This window comes from Myotis daubentonii, chromosome 8 (assembly GCF_963259705.1).
Source record: "Myotis daubentonii chromosome 8, mMyoDau2.1, whole genome shotgun sequence".
NCBI classification, from domain to species: Eukaryota; Metazoa; Chordata; class Mammalia; order Chiroptera; family Vespertilionidae; genus Myotis; species Myotis daubentonii.
The window spans coordinates 93,865,984-93,884,383 of NC_081847.1; the positions used below are offsets into that span (position 1 = coordinate 93,865,984).

Here is an 18,400-nt window from a genome sequence, read left to right on the forward strand (position 1 = left end):
TTAGACTTTTAATTTTTTTAGCAAAAGGGGGTTTGGACAGTTTACGTCTCTTCACAGTGTTTGGATGCTCTTGAGGCTGCAGAAGTGCGACTGGTCCCCCACTGTCAGCGCTCCCCCTTCTTCAGAGGAGGCGAGGCCTCCTCCCCCGGCCTGTCACCCGAAGCCCAGTTTCTGGAAGTTCCTGAGCTTCACAGTCGCGCTGAAGTCGAGAGAGACAGAGAGAGAGAGAGAGAGAGAGTCATTCCTTCCTTCTCCTTCATCCAGTCGCCTGGATGCTCTGAGGATGTGAGCGGGTCTCTGCTGTTGTTGTAAGGCCTTGAATAGTGTCAGTGTGTGTGTGTGGTGTGTGTGTATGTGGTGTGGTGTGTGTGTGCGTGTGGTGTGTGGTGTGTGTGTGCGTGTGGTGTGTGGTGTGTGTGTGGGTGTGTGGTGTGGGGGGGGCGTGGTATGTGTGCGCATGTGGTGTGTGCACGTGGTGTGTGTGTGTGCATGTGTGTGGTGTGTGTGTGGTGTGTGTATGTGCATGTGGTGTGTGTGGTGTGTGTGGTGTGTGTGGTGTGTGTGTGTGGTGTGTGTGCGTGTGGTGTGTGTGTGGTGTGTGTGGTGTGTGTGAGTGGTGTGTGTGTGGTGTGTGTGCATGTGGTGTGTGTGTGGTGTGTGTGTGGTGTGTGTGTGTGCATGTGGTGTGTGGTGTGTGTGTGGTGTGTGTATGTGCATGTGGTGTGTGGTGTGTGGTGTGTGTGTGTGTGGTGTGTGTGGTGTGTGTGTGTGTGTGGTGTGTGTGTGTGTGTATGTGCATGTGGTGTGTGTGTGTGGTGTGTGTGTGTGTGTGTGTGTGTGGTGTGTGTGTGGTGTGTGTGGTGTGTGTGTGTGTGTGTGTGGTGTGTGTGTGTGTGTGTGGTGTGGGTGGGGTGTGGTGTGTGTGGTGTGTGTGTGTGTGTGTGTGGTGTGGTGTGTATGTGGTGTGTGTGCATGTGGTGTGTGGTGTGGTGTAGGGGTGTGTGTGTGTGTGTGTGGTGTGTGTGTGGTGTGTGTATGTGCATGTGGTGTGTGGTGTGTGGTGTGTGTGTGTGTGTGTGTGTGGTGTGTGTGTGTGCATGTGGTGTGTGGTGTGTGTGTGTGTGTGTGTGTGTGTGTAGGAAGGGGTACCACTGGGAGTCATGGTGGATTCACTTATTTTCTGCTGTACAAGCTTCTGTCAGATTTTGGAAAAGCTTTCCCCTAGACTCCAGTAAATTGTATTCTTGTTCTGTCTGTATTTAAATCCTAGCCCGAGGGGATGTGTTTACTCATCTGAGAGAGGGAGAGAGAGAAACGTGAGTGAGAGACTGGATCGGCTGCCTCCCACCCCTGCCCCGCCAGAAACAGAACCACAGCCTCCGGCCGGTGGGCTGGCGTCCAGTCGGCGGCCCGGCCAGGCTGCTCCATCCTTCGTTAGGCTCTGTGTGAAGCCTCTGGGTTTTCACTCAGGACGAAGCCGGCAACTGGAATACTTGGTTGTAAGCTGCTGTTTGGTTGGCCCCGTTACAGGCGGGAAAATAACCTGGTAAATTGAAAGTAGAGACACTGGCTTTGCCGTCGTCCTCTCTCGGCGTCACGGCATTCATCCGCTGCTTTTATGTGAAGTGACTGCTCTGACAGGGTCAGCAAATCCACACAGTCTGGAAGAGTGAACTCCAGAGGCAGTGGGAGCCGGCTCCATTCACGTCCTGTTGTCGCTGATCATCTCAAAGCTGGAGGGGGGGGGCATGGAGAGCCGCCGCCATGAGAGGAGGCGCCCAGAGTCCAATCATTCATCACGGACACCGACACACGGGTGGGCGAGCCAAACCCTTCCCGCAGACGGGGGCACCGATCGGTGATTAGGGCTCTGACACTCAGACGGGGGCACCGATCGGTGATTAGGGCTCTGACACTCAGACGGGGACACTGATCGGTGATTAGGGCTCTGACACTCAGACGAGGGCACTGATCGGTGATTAGGGCTCTGACACTCAGACGAGGGCACTGATCAGTGATTAGGGCTCTGACACTCAGACGGGGGCACTGATCGGTGATTAGGGCTCTGACACTCAGACGGGGACACTGATCGGTGATTAGGGCTCTGACACTCAGACGGGGACACTGATCGGTGATTAGGGCTCTGACACTCAGACGGGGGTGTGATCGGTGATTAGGGCTCTGACACTCAGACGGGGGCACTGATCGGTGATTAGGGCTCTGACACTCAGACGGGGGTGTGATCGGTGATTAGGGCTCTGACACTCAGACGGGGGCACTGATCAGTGATTAGGGCTCTGACACTCAGACGGGGACACTGATCGGTGATTAGGGCTCTGACACTCAGACAGGGACACTGATCGGTGATTAGGGCTCTGACACTCAGACGGGGCATTGATCGGTGATTAGGGCTCTGACACTCAGACGGGGGCACTGATCGGTGATTAGGGCTCTGACACTCAGACGGGGGCACTGATCGGTGATTAGGGCTCTGACACTCAGACGGGGGTGTGATCGGTGATTAGGGCTCTGACACTCAGACGGGGGCACTGATCAGTGATTAGGGCTCTGACACTCAGACGGGGACACTGATCGGTGATTAGGGCTCTGACACTCAGACAGGGACACTGATCGGTGATTAGGGCTCTGACACTCAGACGGGGCATTGATCGGTGATTAGGGCTCTGACACTCAGACGGGGCACTGATCGGTGATTAGGGCTCTGACACTCAGACGGGGACACTGATCGGTGATTAGGGCTCTGACACTCAGACGGGGACACTGATCGGTGATTAGGGCTCTGACACTCAGACGGGGGCACTGATCGGTGATTAGGGCTCTGACACTCAGACGGGGCATTGATCGGTGATTAGGGCTCTGACACTCAGACGGGGCACTGATCAGTGATTAGGGCTCTGACACTCAGACGGGGGCACTGATCGGTGATTAGGGCTCTGACACTCAGATGGGGTCATTGATCAGTGATTAGGGCTCTGACACTCAGACGGGGCACTGATCGGTGATTAGGGCTCTGACACTCAGACGGGGACACTGATCGGTGATTAGGGCTCTGACACTCAGACGGGGACACTGATCGGTGATTAGGGCTCTGACACTCAGACGGGGACACTGATCGGTGATTAGGGCTCTGACACTCAGAGACCCACGAAGAAGAGCAGCTAAGGAAAATATGTTAAATTCAGTGGGAGCACATGCAAGAGTGTGTCTGACAGAAACTAGAAACAAGACTGGAAAGGAGATGCCGCAAGGTAAAGAAAGAGTGGCAGGAGCTGGGAGTCAGGACAGACGGACACTGGGAGTCAGGACAGACGGACGCTGGGAGTCAGGACAGACGGACGCTGGGAGTCAGGACAGACGGACACTGGGAGTCAGGGCAGATGGACGCTGGGAGTCAGGACAGACAGACACTGGGAGTCAGGACAGTCGGACACTGGGAGTCAGGGGCAGCGTGGAGGGGGCTGGCCTCCACTCGGGAAGGAGAGACTGTCGCTCGGCCACCTGGGCAAGTTGTCAGCCGGCTCTGCCCTTAGTTTCCTCATCAGTGAAATCAAAATGTTACGTGTAAATACTCCCTAGAGTTGTGAGGATTAACTCAGATCGTCTGTAAATTTAGCAGAATGCCTAACACAGACTCAAAAACAATATTAACTTTGTCCAGCTGGTGTGGCTCAGTGGTTGAGCATCGACCTATGAGCCAGGAGGTCACAGTTCAATTCCCAGTCATGGCACGTGCTGGGTTGCGGGCTCGATCCCCAGTGGGGGGCGTGCAGGAGGCAGCTGATCAATGGTTCTCTCATCATTGATGCTTCTATCTCTCTCTCCCTCTCTCCTCTTCTCTCTGAAATCCATTTAAAAGATGGCTTTTATAATATGTTCTCTCTGAATAGTAATTATTAATGGAAACCATATTCCAGAGTTTTAAACCAAGAGAAAAGGTGTGTGTGTGAGAAATTCTTCCCGATACAGGCAGCCTGTTGGGGGGCGGGGGGAGCAGGGGGGCAGGCCTGCCCCCACTACAGGCTCACAGGCCCCAGCAGAAAGCAGGAGGAAACTCACTAGAACCCACCGGCCGAGAATGCCCCGTGGCTCCCTCGGGAGGTTAGGATGCTCGGGTCCTGGGCTGACCGTAGCACAACAGCCGCTGCCCCAGCCGTGAGCTCCAGGCAGGCGCTCCCCCACCAGGGGCGGGACTAGCTGCCTTAGGAGCCTGCCCCACCCCATGCCCCCCCCACCCCCGTGCCCTGCAGGAGGTCATGTGCAGGGAGCCCCGGCTGGGCCTGGCGCGCTCTGAAGGGCGGGCCTGTCAGCATCACCCGGGGGCACAGGCGGCACGGCTCCCCCAGGGGCAGGGGAGTCGCTGGCTCAGCCCCGCCCTGAGGGGGGGACTCTGGCCTCGGCTGGTTCCCTGGCGGCGCTGTCCCCTCTGCAGGGGGGTCAGGGCGTTGACCTGGTGGGGATGTGGAGACCCAGCGCCGTGTCGCGACGTGGCAAACACCCAGCCGGTGTGGCTCCTCTCGGACAGTCGTGTGTTCCTCCTAAGAATGTCCCCACTTCTCAGACGACATCACCCTAGAGCCGGGGTTCAGACCCGGGCCCGGAGTTTAGAGCCGATGTGCCGGGGTCTCTCAGACACGCTCAGAGCGCCATCCGTCCCCGCGCGCTGGTGAATGAGGCCGCCCTTGCGGACCCGGCTTCCCTCGGCGCTTTCAGAGGCTCAGAGGCGCTCTCCGCTGTCCCGCCTCACCCATCGGAGCTCTCCTGCCTGAAATCCCTTCTCCCCGCCCCGTGCCCTCCCCTCACACCTGGCAATCGATTGATTGATCGGTGAAGCCCAGCGCGGGCACCGGCGCCGCCTCCTGCAGGAAGCCTCCCCTGCTTGCCCCAGGCCGGCTCGGCCCTTCTGCTCTGTCCTGCTGTGGCTCCCAGGGGACTGTGTCGTGCTCCTCGTAGGAGGCCTGGCAGATACCCGGCCACGTGGACAGTCACCAGATGCAGAAGTGAACAGCCGACTTCTGCAAACCAGGGTGGTTTGGGGAAAATCGGGCTGATTGTAATAACACAGTGTTCATAGTAAACAGTGAAACTCTCATTTAGACAGTGTTTCCAGCCAGAGTCCTGGGAGGACCCCTGGGATTCCTGGAGGATGAGAGGCCCTGGTGGCCCTGGGGAACCGCCACCCCCACCCCCTCCAGCCATCGGTGTCACCGGCGGCGATCAGCTCTCCAAAATGCCAAGTTCTGGGGCCGTTTCTGCTCTCAGACCTTTTCTCATCGTTTGAACCTGCCTTTCTCTCTTCTTTTTTAAAAGATGGATTGATTGATTGATTGATTGATTGATTGATTTCAGAGAGGAAGGAAGAGGGAGAGAGAGATAGAAACATCAATGATGAGAGAGAATCATGGCTCAGCTGCCTCCTGCACGCCCCACACTGGGGATCGAGCCTGCAACCTACACAAGTGCCCTTGACCGGGACTCGAACCCGGGACCCTTCAGTCCGCAGGCCGGCGCTCTATCCACGGAGCGGAACCGGCTGGGCTCTCCCTGCTTCCTTTGGTTCAGGGATCGTTTGAGGACGTGATGCTGCCCCAGGGAGAAGCGCTGAGAGCATTCCTTCCCACCAGGAGATCTCATTTGTTCTGTTTGTTTTCACTCAGAAGGTATTCTCTCCCTCCCCATAAATTACTTCTATCCATTTCTACAACAAGCTCTGAATTAATTTCTGTCTGTGTTCACAAAATATAGATGAAACTTCCCAAGAGTGGAAACTATAAAGAATCATTCCTAGGCTTTTTAAAAAAGTGATAACACTTTAAGCAAACTAAATGCTGTTTGTGATCATTCAGACGTTTAAAACAGTGAGTAGACGGGTGCTTTCTTTTTATTTTGTTGCATTAAAATAATATGCAGCCTGGCCATGGGGCCCGGCTGGTTGGAGGTTGCAGGTTCAATTCCCAATCAGGGCACATACTTGGGTTGTGGGTTCAATCCCAGTCCAGGCACGTATGGGAGGCAGCCAATCAATGTTCCTCTCTCTCTCCCTCCCTCTCTCTCGTTCTCTCTAAAATCAATAAAAACTTACCTTTGGGTGAGGATTTTTTAAAAATAAGGAGCTATGAGCACTGGAAAGTATATACAAATATGGCCCTAGCCAGTGGTTAGAGCGTCAGCCCGCAGACGGAAGGATCTTGGGTTCAATTCCGGTCAGGGGTGTGCACCTCGGTCGCAGGCTCCTGGTCGGTGTTCCTGTCTCTTCCCCTCCCTTCCCCTGTCTCTAGAAATGAATGGAAACAATAACCTCCTCAGGTGAGGATTAACAATGTACATGTACACACACACACACAACATGCCACACATGCGTACACACACATGTACACACACAACATGCCCCACGCACACATGCCACACATTCGTGCACACACATGTACACACACAACATGCCCCACACACACATGCACACATGCACATAGAGAGAGTACGCCGTGGAGCCCCCATGTTTCAAACAGTCTCAGTATGAACTCACATTCCCTCTGCACCCACCCACTGTGTGTCCTTCCTCACCCACCCCAGCAGGAAGGAGGGATGGTCCCATGGGTCACAGTGCGGTCACCTCCATCCATAGCTCCTCCTCCCTAAGTCCAGCTCTCACACCTCTCACTCACACACGTGCTCACACACACGTGCACACACATGTGCACACACACGCTCACACACACGTGCACACACACACACACCCTCACCCATTCCTCTACCCCATTCAGGTTTCAGATGTTAGGACAGATATGTAATTGGGAATCTCCTAACTTGGCTTAGTTCGTCGGAAAAAAGGTATGAAGCTACAGCTACTTCTGTCAACAAAATTACTCAACAGGAAAATACTCTTTAAATGGGTTTTTTAAAGTCACGCCTCCTGGTCGGTGGGCTCGTGGCAGACTGTGTCTGTTTTGCGGTTTCTTCATCCTCCACTGAAGCGATTTCCAACAGTGAGCGGGTGTCGCTTTTATCACTTAATTTAAAAATAACCCCGAAAAGTATCGCTGAAGAGGTCACGTGGAAGTGCCTCTGAGATGCTTGAGCAAAATAAATGTGGACCAGGAACTAAATTCAATCTTTGCCTCGAGTCCGGACCATCGTCCAGGGCGACAAACCCAGAGACGGAGGAGGAGCGGGCTCGCCTGGCCCGGAGCCGGTCCCGCCCTTTCCACCTGACCCCTGTCTGCCTTTGGCACTGCCTTCCCGGCCCCCCGCCCGCCCCCCCCCCGGCAGGGCCCCCCACCCCTCCAGGCCCCCCCCCCCCCCCCCGCGCATGGGAACGGAGGCGGCTGTGTGAGAGGAGGCGCTGTGACAGTCGGGGCGACAGTGACCCCCGGCAGCATCTCACGAGGGTGACGTGCTGCTCCTTCCGTCTCTGCTCACCCTCATCCGCACCGTCTCAGCTCGGCTCTCGGGGCGTCCTTGGGGGCTTTGAGGGACGTGCAGACACACCTGCCCCCCCACCCGCCCCCCGCACTCAGAGTGCCCGGCCGCGGGCAGCGGGGTTTCCTACAGGCTCCGGTGGTCCCACCGCGAAGCCGGGTCAGGAACCACCGCTGTGCAAGCGCCCGGCCCACACCACCGGAGCTCACGGCCCACGCCACCGGAGCTCACGGCCCACGCCACCGGAGCTCACGGCCCACGCCACCGGAGCGCCCGGCCCACGCCACCGGAGCGCACGGCCCACACCACCGGAGCTCACGGCCCACGCCACCGGAGCGCCCGGCCCACACACCGGAGCGCCCGGCCCACACACCAGAGCGCCCGGCCCACACACCGGAGCGCACGGGGTGGAAGAGCCGCCGCTGCCTGTGCCTGCGCGGGCGGGTTCAGAGGCGCTGGTTCAGGTCCCTCACTCCCAAACGCTTCCTTCCCTGGACATCGCCGTCCTGTGGCCACGAAACCAAGTCCTTGCCCCTTGACCTGAGCCTGCCCCCAGCAGAGAGCCATCACCTGCCCTCCCCTTCTCACCTAACCTTCCCGCCCACCGCTGGGCCTGGCCAACTTCTCCTTTTTTAATCTTTACTGTTGAAGGTATTACATGTGTCCCCTTCCCCCCATCGACCTCTCCAGCCTGCCCCGCCCCCCGCCCAGGCCTTCACCACCCTTCCCCACCCTGTTGTGTGTCTGTGGGTGCTGCACACGTGCAGACAAGTTCACTGGTTGAGCCCACCCCCCCCCCCCCCCCCCCGCCTTCCCTCTGAGGGCTGACAGCCTGTCCGTGCTTTGGTGTCTCTGAATCTGTTGTTGTCCGTCAGTTTCTGCTGTTCCTTCGTCCCACCTCTGAGTGATCCTGCGATGCTCGTCCTCCTCGGACGGGTTTGCTGTGCTCCGGGTGTTGCTCTCGGTCCCTCCGTGCCCTTGGGAACGGTAGGAGTTCTTTCTCTTTTACAGCGAGGACTTGGCCGCCTCTGCGTCCTTCAGGCCTCCAGGGAGCTTCCTCTTTCTTCCCCGCCTCCCCCAGATGGAGCGGGGTGCACTTCCTGTCCCCCGTGGCTCCCTCCACACCCAGGGACACTCCGCCACTCGGCCCTCGGTCTGAGTTCCCACCCCATGGACATAGCTGCCAGGACAGCGAGGAGGGTGGCTTATCCCCATGCGCCCCGAGTTCAGGCACGGCCAGGCTCAGGGAGCGTCGGCACAAAGAATGAATCGGTAACCGAACGACACACAATAAACAAGAGAGGGAAACTCAAGGGCCTGAGCCACAGTCCAGGAGAGAAGCCAGGTCTATGCGAATGAACACGTCAAACCGCTGAATGCTTAGCGACCCACTCACAGCGAGCCAGGTAAACAGGCCCCCGCTGCCCTCTCTCATTCCATTTCATTAAGAGCCGTTCTTCAACACAGAGCAGGGCGCCATCCTGGGGGCCAACTTCATTTCCACCCACAGGAGCTTAATTTCCTCGAAATCTGGTTCCGCATTATTTGCCCCATAAACAAGAGTAGTCAATAACTATTAATATTTAAAAGCAAGAACTATATTTCGTTATCTGTTCGTGTATTTTTTAAAGTACATTTTTATTGATTTTAGAGAGGGAGAGAGAGAGAATCATTGATGGGCTGCCTCCTGCACCCCCCCTACTGGGGATCATGCCCGCAACCCGGGCATGTGCCCCGACCTGGAATGGAGCCATGACCTTCTGGTTCATAGGTTGACGTTCAACCGCTGAGCTACACCGATCGGGCTATAGCTGTACTCTTTTGACATGCCATGGCTCTAGTTGATATTTTTACCAAGAAAAGTTAGTGTGATTTGATAGAAGAAACGGGCAATTTGATAACAGAAATGGAGGCAGAGAATGTATTTCACCCAGAGTCCAGCGAGTAACTGGCGGAGCTGCGTTCACTCCCCACTCAGTCACCCCTTTCCTTTTCCCTGCGGGGGGATTTAGGAGCCACTCGTGGTGTGCGGCCAAGCCTAGATTTGGGAATGAGCCTGTAAGTATAAAAAGCGTAAGGTTTATTTAGGAATAAAATACTTACTTTTTAAATCTCTTCACGAAAGTGATTTGCAATCATCGATGCTAATTTTTTTCAGGCCACAAAAATAATCCTTACGCACCCACGGGTTCCAGGGTAGAGCTCTGGCTGAACTAATGTAAGCGAGACGTGAGCACACGAGACCCAAAGCTCTCAATGGGCGGTGGTGACCCTCTTCATCCCAGTCGTGTCGGGCGGCCCCTTCAGGTCAAACCGAGCGCTCATCCCCCATGTGACTCAACTCGTTGGGCGAGTTACTCATCGTTTGGAGCCTGTTTCTTCATCTTTAAGAGGAGGATCATGGGTTGTGACCTCTCTAAAGTGCTGAGGCCGGCGCGAGGTATCTGGAAAGCATTTAATAAATACAGCTTCCTTCTCACCCCCTGTCAAGTGTGAATTTATGTTATTCCCAGTGACGTGTCGATGTTTTAATAACAGGCAGGCCAGTTCCATTCTTTCCCATCCTGGGAACTCTATAAATCAGTGGCTGAGTGACTGAGTGTCCCTGCCTGTGTGGGGGGGGCCTCCTATTGGATGGACGTGGTCGTGAGAAATGAATGGCCAGGGAGGACGCACTGCAGGACCCTAGGATGGTTGCAATCCGCACCCTGTGACTCGCCTCAGGCCATGGAAAGGCGGGCGAAACTCATTAGCTGAGAAGAAGCTTTAGAAACGGGACCCGACCATAATGTGTCGCTTTCTCCTTTGCGTTTCCTACTTTCGAGGAGCACCTGAGTGTTCTGATGACCTCAGATCTTTATTGAAACAGACATTCCTGCGCCTTCCTTTCCCATGTGCCTGTTGTATGTGAAGAGGGTGGAGCCGTTGGCTTTCCCTCACAGCGGTCCCCTTCCGGCATAGGATGCGAACGTGGGGGATTTGAAAATCATCTTTAAAGCAGTAAAATGATATTCAGAATTAAAGATCTGAGCTTCATACAAGCTTTTCGTTTAAAAAAAAAAAAAGGAGCCATTTGCCTGCCCACACGCCCCTTTTGTAGCAGTGATTGCTGGAGTGGAATCTGCTTGTTGATAGAGGGCACTTGTGGGTCATTGGCCAGGCCCTCGCTGGCTCACAGTGTGGATGTGACCACCTCCTGTTCCCTAAATATACAGGAATCTCCAGGTTCTGCCTCCCTTACAGGGTTAAAGGTAACGAATGCAAAACGCTGTAACGGTAGCACACTGTTCGAACGTTTACTCCGTACGTGGGAAAAACAGGGTATGGGTTCCTGTCTTTAAAAACTACCCAGAGCCTCTGGTGTTCGAGAACTAGGTCATATTTTTGGGGTGGTCTAATGTATTTTTGGGTCATATTTTTTGGGTGGTCAACTCTGTATTGTTTATATGATGCCTGGCTGTGACAAACGATTTTTGCTGAGACCTAAGAAATTAGACTCCATGTTGTTAATGGGAAACATTCTCCTAGAGGAGTGATATGTTCCGTTATTCTTTTTTATAATTAAATGGAGATGTTAGCAGGGAGGCAGTGCTTTATTTTGGGAAAGTGTGAGATTCATGGGTGGGGGCAGCTCAGAAGACAGATTTCATTTATAAGACCGTTTGGAACACGAGCATTTTTTTAAAAATATGTTTTTATTATTGACTGGAGGCCCGGTGCACAGATTTGTGCACTGGTGGGTCCCTCGGCCTGGCCTGTGAGGATCAGGCTGAAACCGGCTCTCCGACATCCCCTGAGGGGTCCCGGATTGCGAGAGGGCGGTTCTTGGGTGACGCACCCCGGAGTCGGGCTCCCTCCTCTCTGGTTCCAGGTGCGTCACCCGAGAACCGCAGCTGCCAAGTGACAGCAGCTCGGCAGCTCCTGCGTTGAGCATCTGCCCCCTGGTGGTCAGTGCGCATCATAGCTACTGGTCAGACAGTCACTTAGGCTTTTATAGAGAGAGATTTCAGAGAGGAAGGGAGAGCGAAAGAGAGGTAGAGACATCAATGATGAGAGAGAATCCCCTAGTGGGGATCGAGCCCACAACCTGGGCCTGTGCCCTGACCGGGAATCAAACCCTGACCTCCTGGTTCATAGGTCGACGCTCAACCCTGAGCCACGCCGGCCGAGCAACACTAGCATTTTTAAGTAGCAGAGAAGGTTGTTTAAGGACCACGGGAGGACAGGCTCGGCCTTCGTCACAGGGACAGCACAGCCATAGCCACCACGTCAGGAACCTCGTCTTTACAGGGAAGCGCCCGGGAATGACAGAACCGACCTGCAGAGCCTGGGGCTCGTGTGAAAGCCTGTCCTGCGGTGTTTGTCCAGCAGGGACAGGCTCCGCACAGAGCCCCGGCCGCGCCAGGGGCCCTTGTCTTGCCTGCCGCCTCCAAGCTGCCGCCTGGGGCATGACGCAGGGTCAGGGCCGAGCAGCGGTGCTAACTGTCTTCGTGTTCCCTCTCTCCTGCCACAGAATCGGAAGACTCTTTGACGGGACAGAGCCCATCGTGCTGGACAGCCTCAAACAGCACTATTTCATTGACAGAGACGGACAGATGTTCAGATATATCTTGAATTTTCTACGAACATCAAAACTCCTCCTTCCTGATGATTTCAAGGTGAGGGATTCGTGTTAATTGCCAATGGCACACGTGCGTGGTTTCTTCGCGTGTACTCCCCCTCCCCAGGTCTTGCTCGTGCCACGTGTTTACATGTAGACCAGCTCGGATGGCACCGGAGCCTCTGACCTCATCCTACGTTCCTCGTTAAACAGAGCGCGTGGCCTTGGGGTGTTAGGATTTACGTGACCAAGAGGGGGCCGCTCGTTACACAGAGAGCTCCGTTCCACCTCGCTGAACCCGTTGGCAGTACGTCGGCTAAGCCCGTGCCTTATTGCTGGCGTCGTAATGAGGCAGAAGAGCAGAGAGCTCCCTGGTGCGATAGAGACTTTGTCTCCCAGAAACTTGAAGGAGACGCTGCACTTGGCAGCAGCGTTTCAGAATCGCCCGCTGTGAGGTCAGGACCGAGTGTCACAGCGAGTCCCACGTGACGCCGGCAGCCACAGGCAGTGGGACTAGATTAGCAGAGCAGACAGGAAGTGTTCCCTGGAAGGGAATAGACACCAGTGTCATCAGAGGCAGCGTTCATGTTTCTCTAAATGGAAGGTTCTAGGGACTCAACTAAGTACAGTAGGTCCTCGGGTGACCTGGGAGACCCGTTCCTACGGCGACGTAACGCGATTTTCGCCGCCAGTCGGAACGCACCTCCATAAGCACCTACGTCACCCGCATGGGGCACATGCACAGCAGTCATGGAGTGAAACAGGAAAAACAATTTAAAAGAAAGATAACAACTCCTGACCTTTACTTGTGGTAAATAGATAATAAAAAAACATACAGCACATATGTACATACGTCGAAATGACAGAACTTTTATATATATATAAATAAATGGGAGATGGCGATGTAACCACGAAACGACGTATGTCGAGTCCGACGTAACCCAAGGACTGTCTGTACTTGTGTGGGGCGAGGAGGGATAAACCAAAGAACGCATCTACTTACACGCATAGCCCATGCGCACGGGCAATAGGGTAGTGAAGACCTGGGGGTGAGGGAGGGGCTGAGAGGAGGGGGGATGGGGGGGAAATGGGAGATATCTGTAATACTATCAACTGCTGGGGTCTAACCCCAGCAGGTCCAGAGGTCCCCAAAGGTGTAGACGGAGTCTGCGAAGAAGGAATGACACGAAGACAGCGTTCAGTTGATCAGCAGCCTAACCAGGATCTCTAGCCAGGATCTCCAGCCAAGTTCTGGTTAGGATCTCCAGCCAAGTTCTGGTTAGGATCTCCAGCCAGGTTCTGTGTCCATGTTCTCTCGCTAGGTTCTCCAGCCAGGTTCTCCAGGTTCTCCAGCCAGGTTCTGTAGCCATGTTCCCTCGCTAGGTTCTGTCCAGGTTCTCCAACCAGGTTCAGTCACCAGGTTCTAGTCAGGTCCTCTTGCCATGTTCTATTCAGGTTCTGTAGCCAGGTTCCGTCTCTAGGTTCTTCAGCCAGGTTCTCTCACTAGGTTCTGTCTCCAGGTTCTGTGGCCAGTTTCTGTCCAGGATCTTTTGCCATGTTCTCTCGCTAGGTTCTGTCTCTAGATTCTGTGTCTAGGTTCTGTGTAGGTTCTGTGTCCTGTTGTCTTGTTACATCTGTATTTATACCAGTTGATTCCAATCCTATCAATCTCTATTCCAAAGGTTAGGGCGTTTCTTATCTCCATTCCAGGGAGTAAAGATTATGTAGCTTAAGCATGATTGTTCATAGTTAAAGTGATTAATTACCCGCCTGGCACTTAGTTAAGGGGTTTTATTCCCTCCCTAACTTCAGGGGAAAATCCCTGCCTGGGGAAACAACCTCTCTCAGAGAGGTGACCTTGGTTAAAACACATAGTGCCAAGAAGGTGAGCAAACATATTAAGAACAGTATGCCATATATGCCAGGTCCCTTGAAACAGCAAGGATGGACCGGCTCCCGGCAATGAACAATTAAAAATATATTTTTAAAAAAGAATCAACTAAATACAACTAGAACTAATAAAGAACTCGCCGAGGCCGGTTTGGTTCAGTGGATAGAGCGTCGGCCTGTGGACTGAGGGGTTCCAGGTTCGATTCCAGTCGGGGGCATGTGCCTGGGTTGCGGGCATATCCCCAGTGGGAGATGTGCAGGAGGCAGCTGATCGGTGTTTCTCTCTCATCGATGTTTCTGGCTCTCTATCTCTCTCCCTTCCTCTCTGTAAAAAATCGATAAAATGTATTTTTTTAAAAAAAGAACTCATTAGCCATCTAAAATCAGGATCAATATATTGCAATCAATAGCTTTCCTATAGCATAGCAAGAACCAACCATAAGATAGAATGGAAAAACATACCCCTCACATTAACAACCAAACTGTAACACCCAGGAGTAAACCCAACAAGACAACGCAAAGCCTGACTGAGAGAAGGACAAACCTCTACCCACGGGTGCGGAGGAAGAGCTGGGTGAGCGAAGGGGCGGCCGCGCCCCTGGGTGGGGAGCCTCGATGCTGGGAGGGTGTCCAAGCCCCCCCATTCCTCTGCATGCTCAACGCAGCCCCATTTAGTCACAGACATTTTAAAAAAGAAATTGGATCCATTTATAAATAAAGGGGTAAGAGACCAACCAAAGGACTTGGATGCATGCAGATGAGCGAACCAATGGACACAGAGGGGCGAGGGCGAGGGCGAGGGCATGTGCTGGGGGGCGGCGCGGCCGGGGAGAGGTCAGTGGGAGAAAGGAGACACATGTAATACTTTCAACAATAAAGAATTAAAGGGAGAAAAGAATAGCTAAATGGCCCTGGCCAGGTGGCTCCGTTAGTTGGAGCATCGTCCTGCACATCAAAAGGTTGTGGTTTCATCCCAGTTGGGTTCAGGAGGCAACCGATGGATATTTTTTCCTCTCACATCAATGTTTCCTCTCTCTCTCTCTCTCTCTCTCTCTCTCTCTCTCTCTCCCTCCCCCTCCCCCCTTTCTCTCTAAAACTCAATAAGAACATATCGTTGGGTAAAGACTACAAAGGAAAAGAAGAATAGCTAAATGAATTACTGTGAGTGGTAACAGTGGCGGTAGTCATGGGCAGTGGGGGTGCATTCTCCCAGACTCAGACATAGCAGAGAGCTGTCGCCCTTAAAGAGTGATCCGACTGGGCTGAACCTTACCGTTACCTTCATGGAGAGCAGGGGCCAGAGAGGAGGGGGTGGGGGGCGTATATAAGAGTGTGACCCGCTGTAAAAGTGGGAAAAGAAAGGAATCATCGGTGATTGGCACTGAGACAATTGGCATCAAGACATTTGAAAAAAATGTAGCCCTGACCGGTTTGGCTCAGTGGATAGAGCGTCGGCCTGTGGACTCAGGGGTCCCAGGTTCGATTCCGGTCAAGGGCATGTACCTTGGTTGCAGGCACATCTTCAGTGGGGGGTGTGCAGGAGGCAGCTGATGGATGTTTCTCTCTCATCGATGTTTCTAACTCTCTATCCCTCTCCCTTCCTCTCTGTAAAAAAAAATATATATATATATATTTTAAAAAAGAAAAAATGTAAAGCCAGGGCCCTAGCTCGTAAAATAAGCTCACAAATATTCTAGAAATAGGCATAAAAATTAAAGCTATAAAAGTATAAGAAAAAATATAAAGGAATTTCTAAGAGTATAATGTTGAGGCAGAGAGGGCCTACCTAAGTAAGACTCAATACCCAGACGGTATCCTTTACATTTTTTTAATTAAAGATGCTATCTATACTAATAAAAGCGTCGTATGCTAATTAGACCAGACATCCTTCCGGACGTCCTTCCTTCCGGACAAAGCCACCGCAGCGGGGGCCCAGGCCCTTGCATGAATTTCGGGCCTCGGGCCTCGAGTGTATTAATAACGGAGAAGGGTCAGAGGAGAGGTACCTGCGACAGAAGATCAATATCTACCCTAGAGGAGCTCCCAAAACCTGTGGGGAACATCCCCACAACCCGAGGAGGACACGTTAGGACCCAGCGGGAGTTTCCTAAAGAAAGAAGTAGCGGTTGCCCGTAAACACTTGGAACGACGTTCAATCTTGCTAGTACCAGGGAAATAAAACTTACGTGAGATGCCTCTTCTTATCCATCATATTGGCAAAAGAAAAAAAAATGTTTTTAATTGATAATATAGAATCTTTGGGAAATTCACAGTGTGGGTGGGCGTGGAAGTTAACCACTTTTTTGGTGGGCAATTCAGCAGTAATTTATAAATTTTCAAACATTCCTACTCTTTGGTTTCCCAGTTCCATGTCTATTCATGTGTCGTGTGGAAATGTTCGCATACATGTGCAGAGATGTCGCTTGCAGTAGTAACAGCTGGACACGACTAAAAGGCTCTACAGTGGCAGGCGGTTAGAACATGACAGGGCGCCCGTACCTTAGACTCACTTAAAAGAATGTGGTCGCTCTATATCTGGTGTTGTGTGAGGGCAAAGACCACCAAAATTTTATCGTGCAGTGAAAACATTAAGTTCAAAATATGTATAGTATGTTCCTATTTATGTAAAAAGTGTGTGTGTGTGTGTGTGTGTGTGAAGACATAAAAAGATCTAGACCCCAAATTAACAAGGAGTTCAGACCTCTCATCCATCCTCTCCTTCAGGATTTTAAAATATATATATATGTATTTATTGGTTTCAGAGAGGAAGGGAGATAGAGAGAATCACGGATCGGCTGCCTTCTGCACGCCCCTCACTGGGGATCGAGCCCGCAACCCGGGCGTGTGCCCTGACCAGGAATCAAACCCGTGACCGGGAATCAACATTCATAGGCCGACGCTCAACCCCTGAGCCACGCCAGCCGGCTCCTTCAGGATGCTGGCACAGGGCAGGTGCCAGGGATGATTAGCCGAACGGAAGAGTGTGGCAGAGCTATGTCATGGGCACATTGACTTAATGGAAACAGCTCTGTCCACTGGGCAGAAAGTGGGAGTGGTCACTGCGGCCGCACGGGCAGACCCTCAGCCCGGAATGGGCCGGGGGACGCGACACCGGCTGCCGCGCTCGATGGCAGTGCCAGGGCCTCGGTGCGGCGCGCTCAGCACGACTGCAAAATTTAGACATGAAGCTGGTTCTAGAACATTCTCCCGGGTTCCGGTCGCTGCTTCCTCAGTGACGATCTCTCCCAACTCAGGAAGGAAAACGTGTGCGGAGCCTGTTTCTGCCACGCGCCTTCCTGGGAGGTTTTCAAAGAGAATCTGCCCTGGACTGCGCGCTTCCTCCTGCCAATAGCAGACCCTCCCGCTGCCCTCCCGCCCCGCCCGCCCCAGGCAGGCGGCTCACGCAGAGGCCACAGCGCAGTCTTCTGCCTCCAGCCCCCCACCCCTACCCCCACCCACCCCCATCTAAACCCAGGACACACCTGCTCAGCCCCCCACCCCCACGCCCACCCCCACCCCCACCCCACCGCAGGGAGAGCTGCCTGCCCAGAGCACCTTCCAGACCCATCCTGGGTTTGGCCAGCTGCAGGGCGGGGGGCGGCTGCACACACTCGCTCAGGTGGCGCCTCCAGCCGCAGCCCGGCCCGCGTGGGGGTGCACCGAGTCCCACACTGGGGGCGGCGCAGGAGGGCCTGCTGCCCGGGCAGGACCTCAGCCCCCCGAGTCAACCCTGGCGGCCGGCAGGCCCTCCCGACCAGCTCTGGGCCGCCTGCCTGTGGGAGAGCCCCTGGGTGCGTAGGGAAAGGGGTGAAGGTGTGTGGGGGGGGGGGGAGCCAGGGGGCGGCCACTCTCATGCTTTCCGGGAGGAGGCCCTGGCGGTGGGAGCGGTGATGGAGGGAAGGTCACTTTCAGTCCTGTTTTAAGGGGATTGCATTTCAGATGCTGGTTCACAGAGTTCATTGGCTCCTTGAACTCGGGCCACCCCTGCCCCCGCCGTGGGCCTGCGCCCCTCCATCTCCTCTCGGGAAAGGGTGCGGCCCACCCGCCGGCTGCAGGCAGGAGGGGGTCGCTCTGCACTCCCCTCTTCTTCACCCACCACGTCTGACCCACCCGTGAGGCTGTCCATAGCCCCTTCCAGATCCACCCTGAGTCCGTCCAGCCCTCACCCCCTTCCCCAGCGCCAGGCCCAGCGACTCGCTTTAGTCCTCCCCCTTCTCCCCCCTCATGTCCTCGCATACACTCTCCTTGCTGAGAGCAGGAGACACCTTCTTAAGTTAAATTTTAAATTATGAGATCATTGCAGATTCTCATGCGGGCGTAAGAAATAAGATGCCCGGCCAGTGTGCTCAGTGGTTGAGCGTCAGCCTATGAACCAGGAGGTCACAGTTCGGTTCCTGGTCAGGGCACAGGCCCGGGTTGTGGGCTCCATCCCCAGTGTGGGGCGTGCAGGAGGCAGCGGATCCATGATTCCCTCTC

The 18,400-nt window shown here is 54.2% G+C and overlaps 1 protein-coding gene across 5 annotated transcripts in view; it reads left to right on the forward strand.

Moving 5' to 3' along the window:
* Positions 1-18,400, forward strand: part of KCTD1 (potassium channel tetramerization domain containing 1) — a 67,855-nt gene that overhangs the window by 41,867 nt on the left and 7,588 nt on the right. For 3 of the 5 annotated variants that reach the window (XM_059707431.1, XM_059707427.1, XM_059707432.1), the window contains exon 3: positions 11,948-12,092. The exons of 1 other annotated variant lie outside the window; for it this stretch is intronic. In XM_059707431.1, the coding sequence (XP_059563414.1) occupies positions 11,948-12,092 (145 nt within the window). Of the gene's footprint in view, positions 1-11,947; positions 12,093-14,419; positions 14,499-18,400 lie in introns of those variants that run through there. One more of the 5 variants, XM_059707429.1, reaches the window with a different exon arrangement.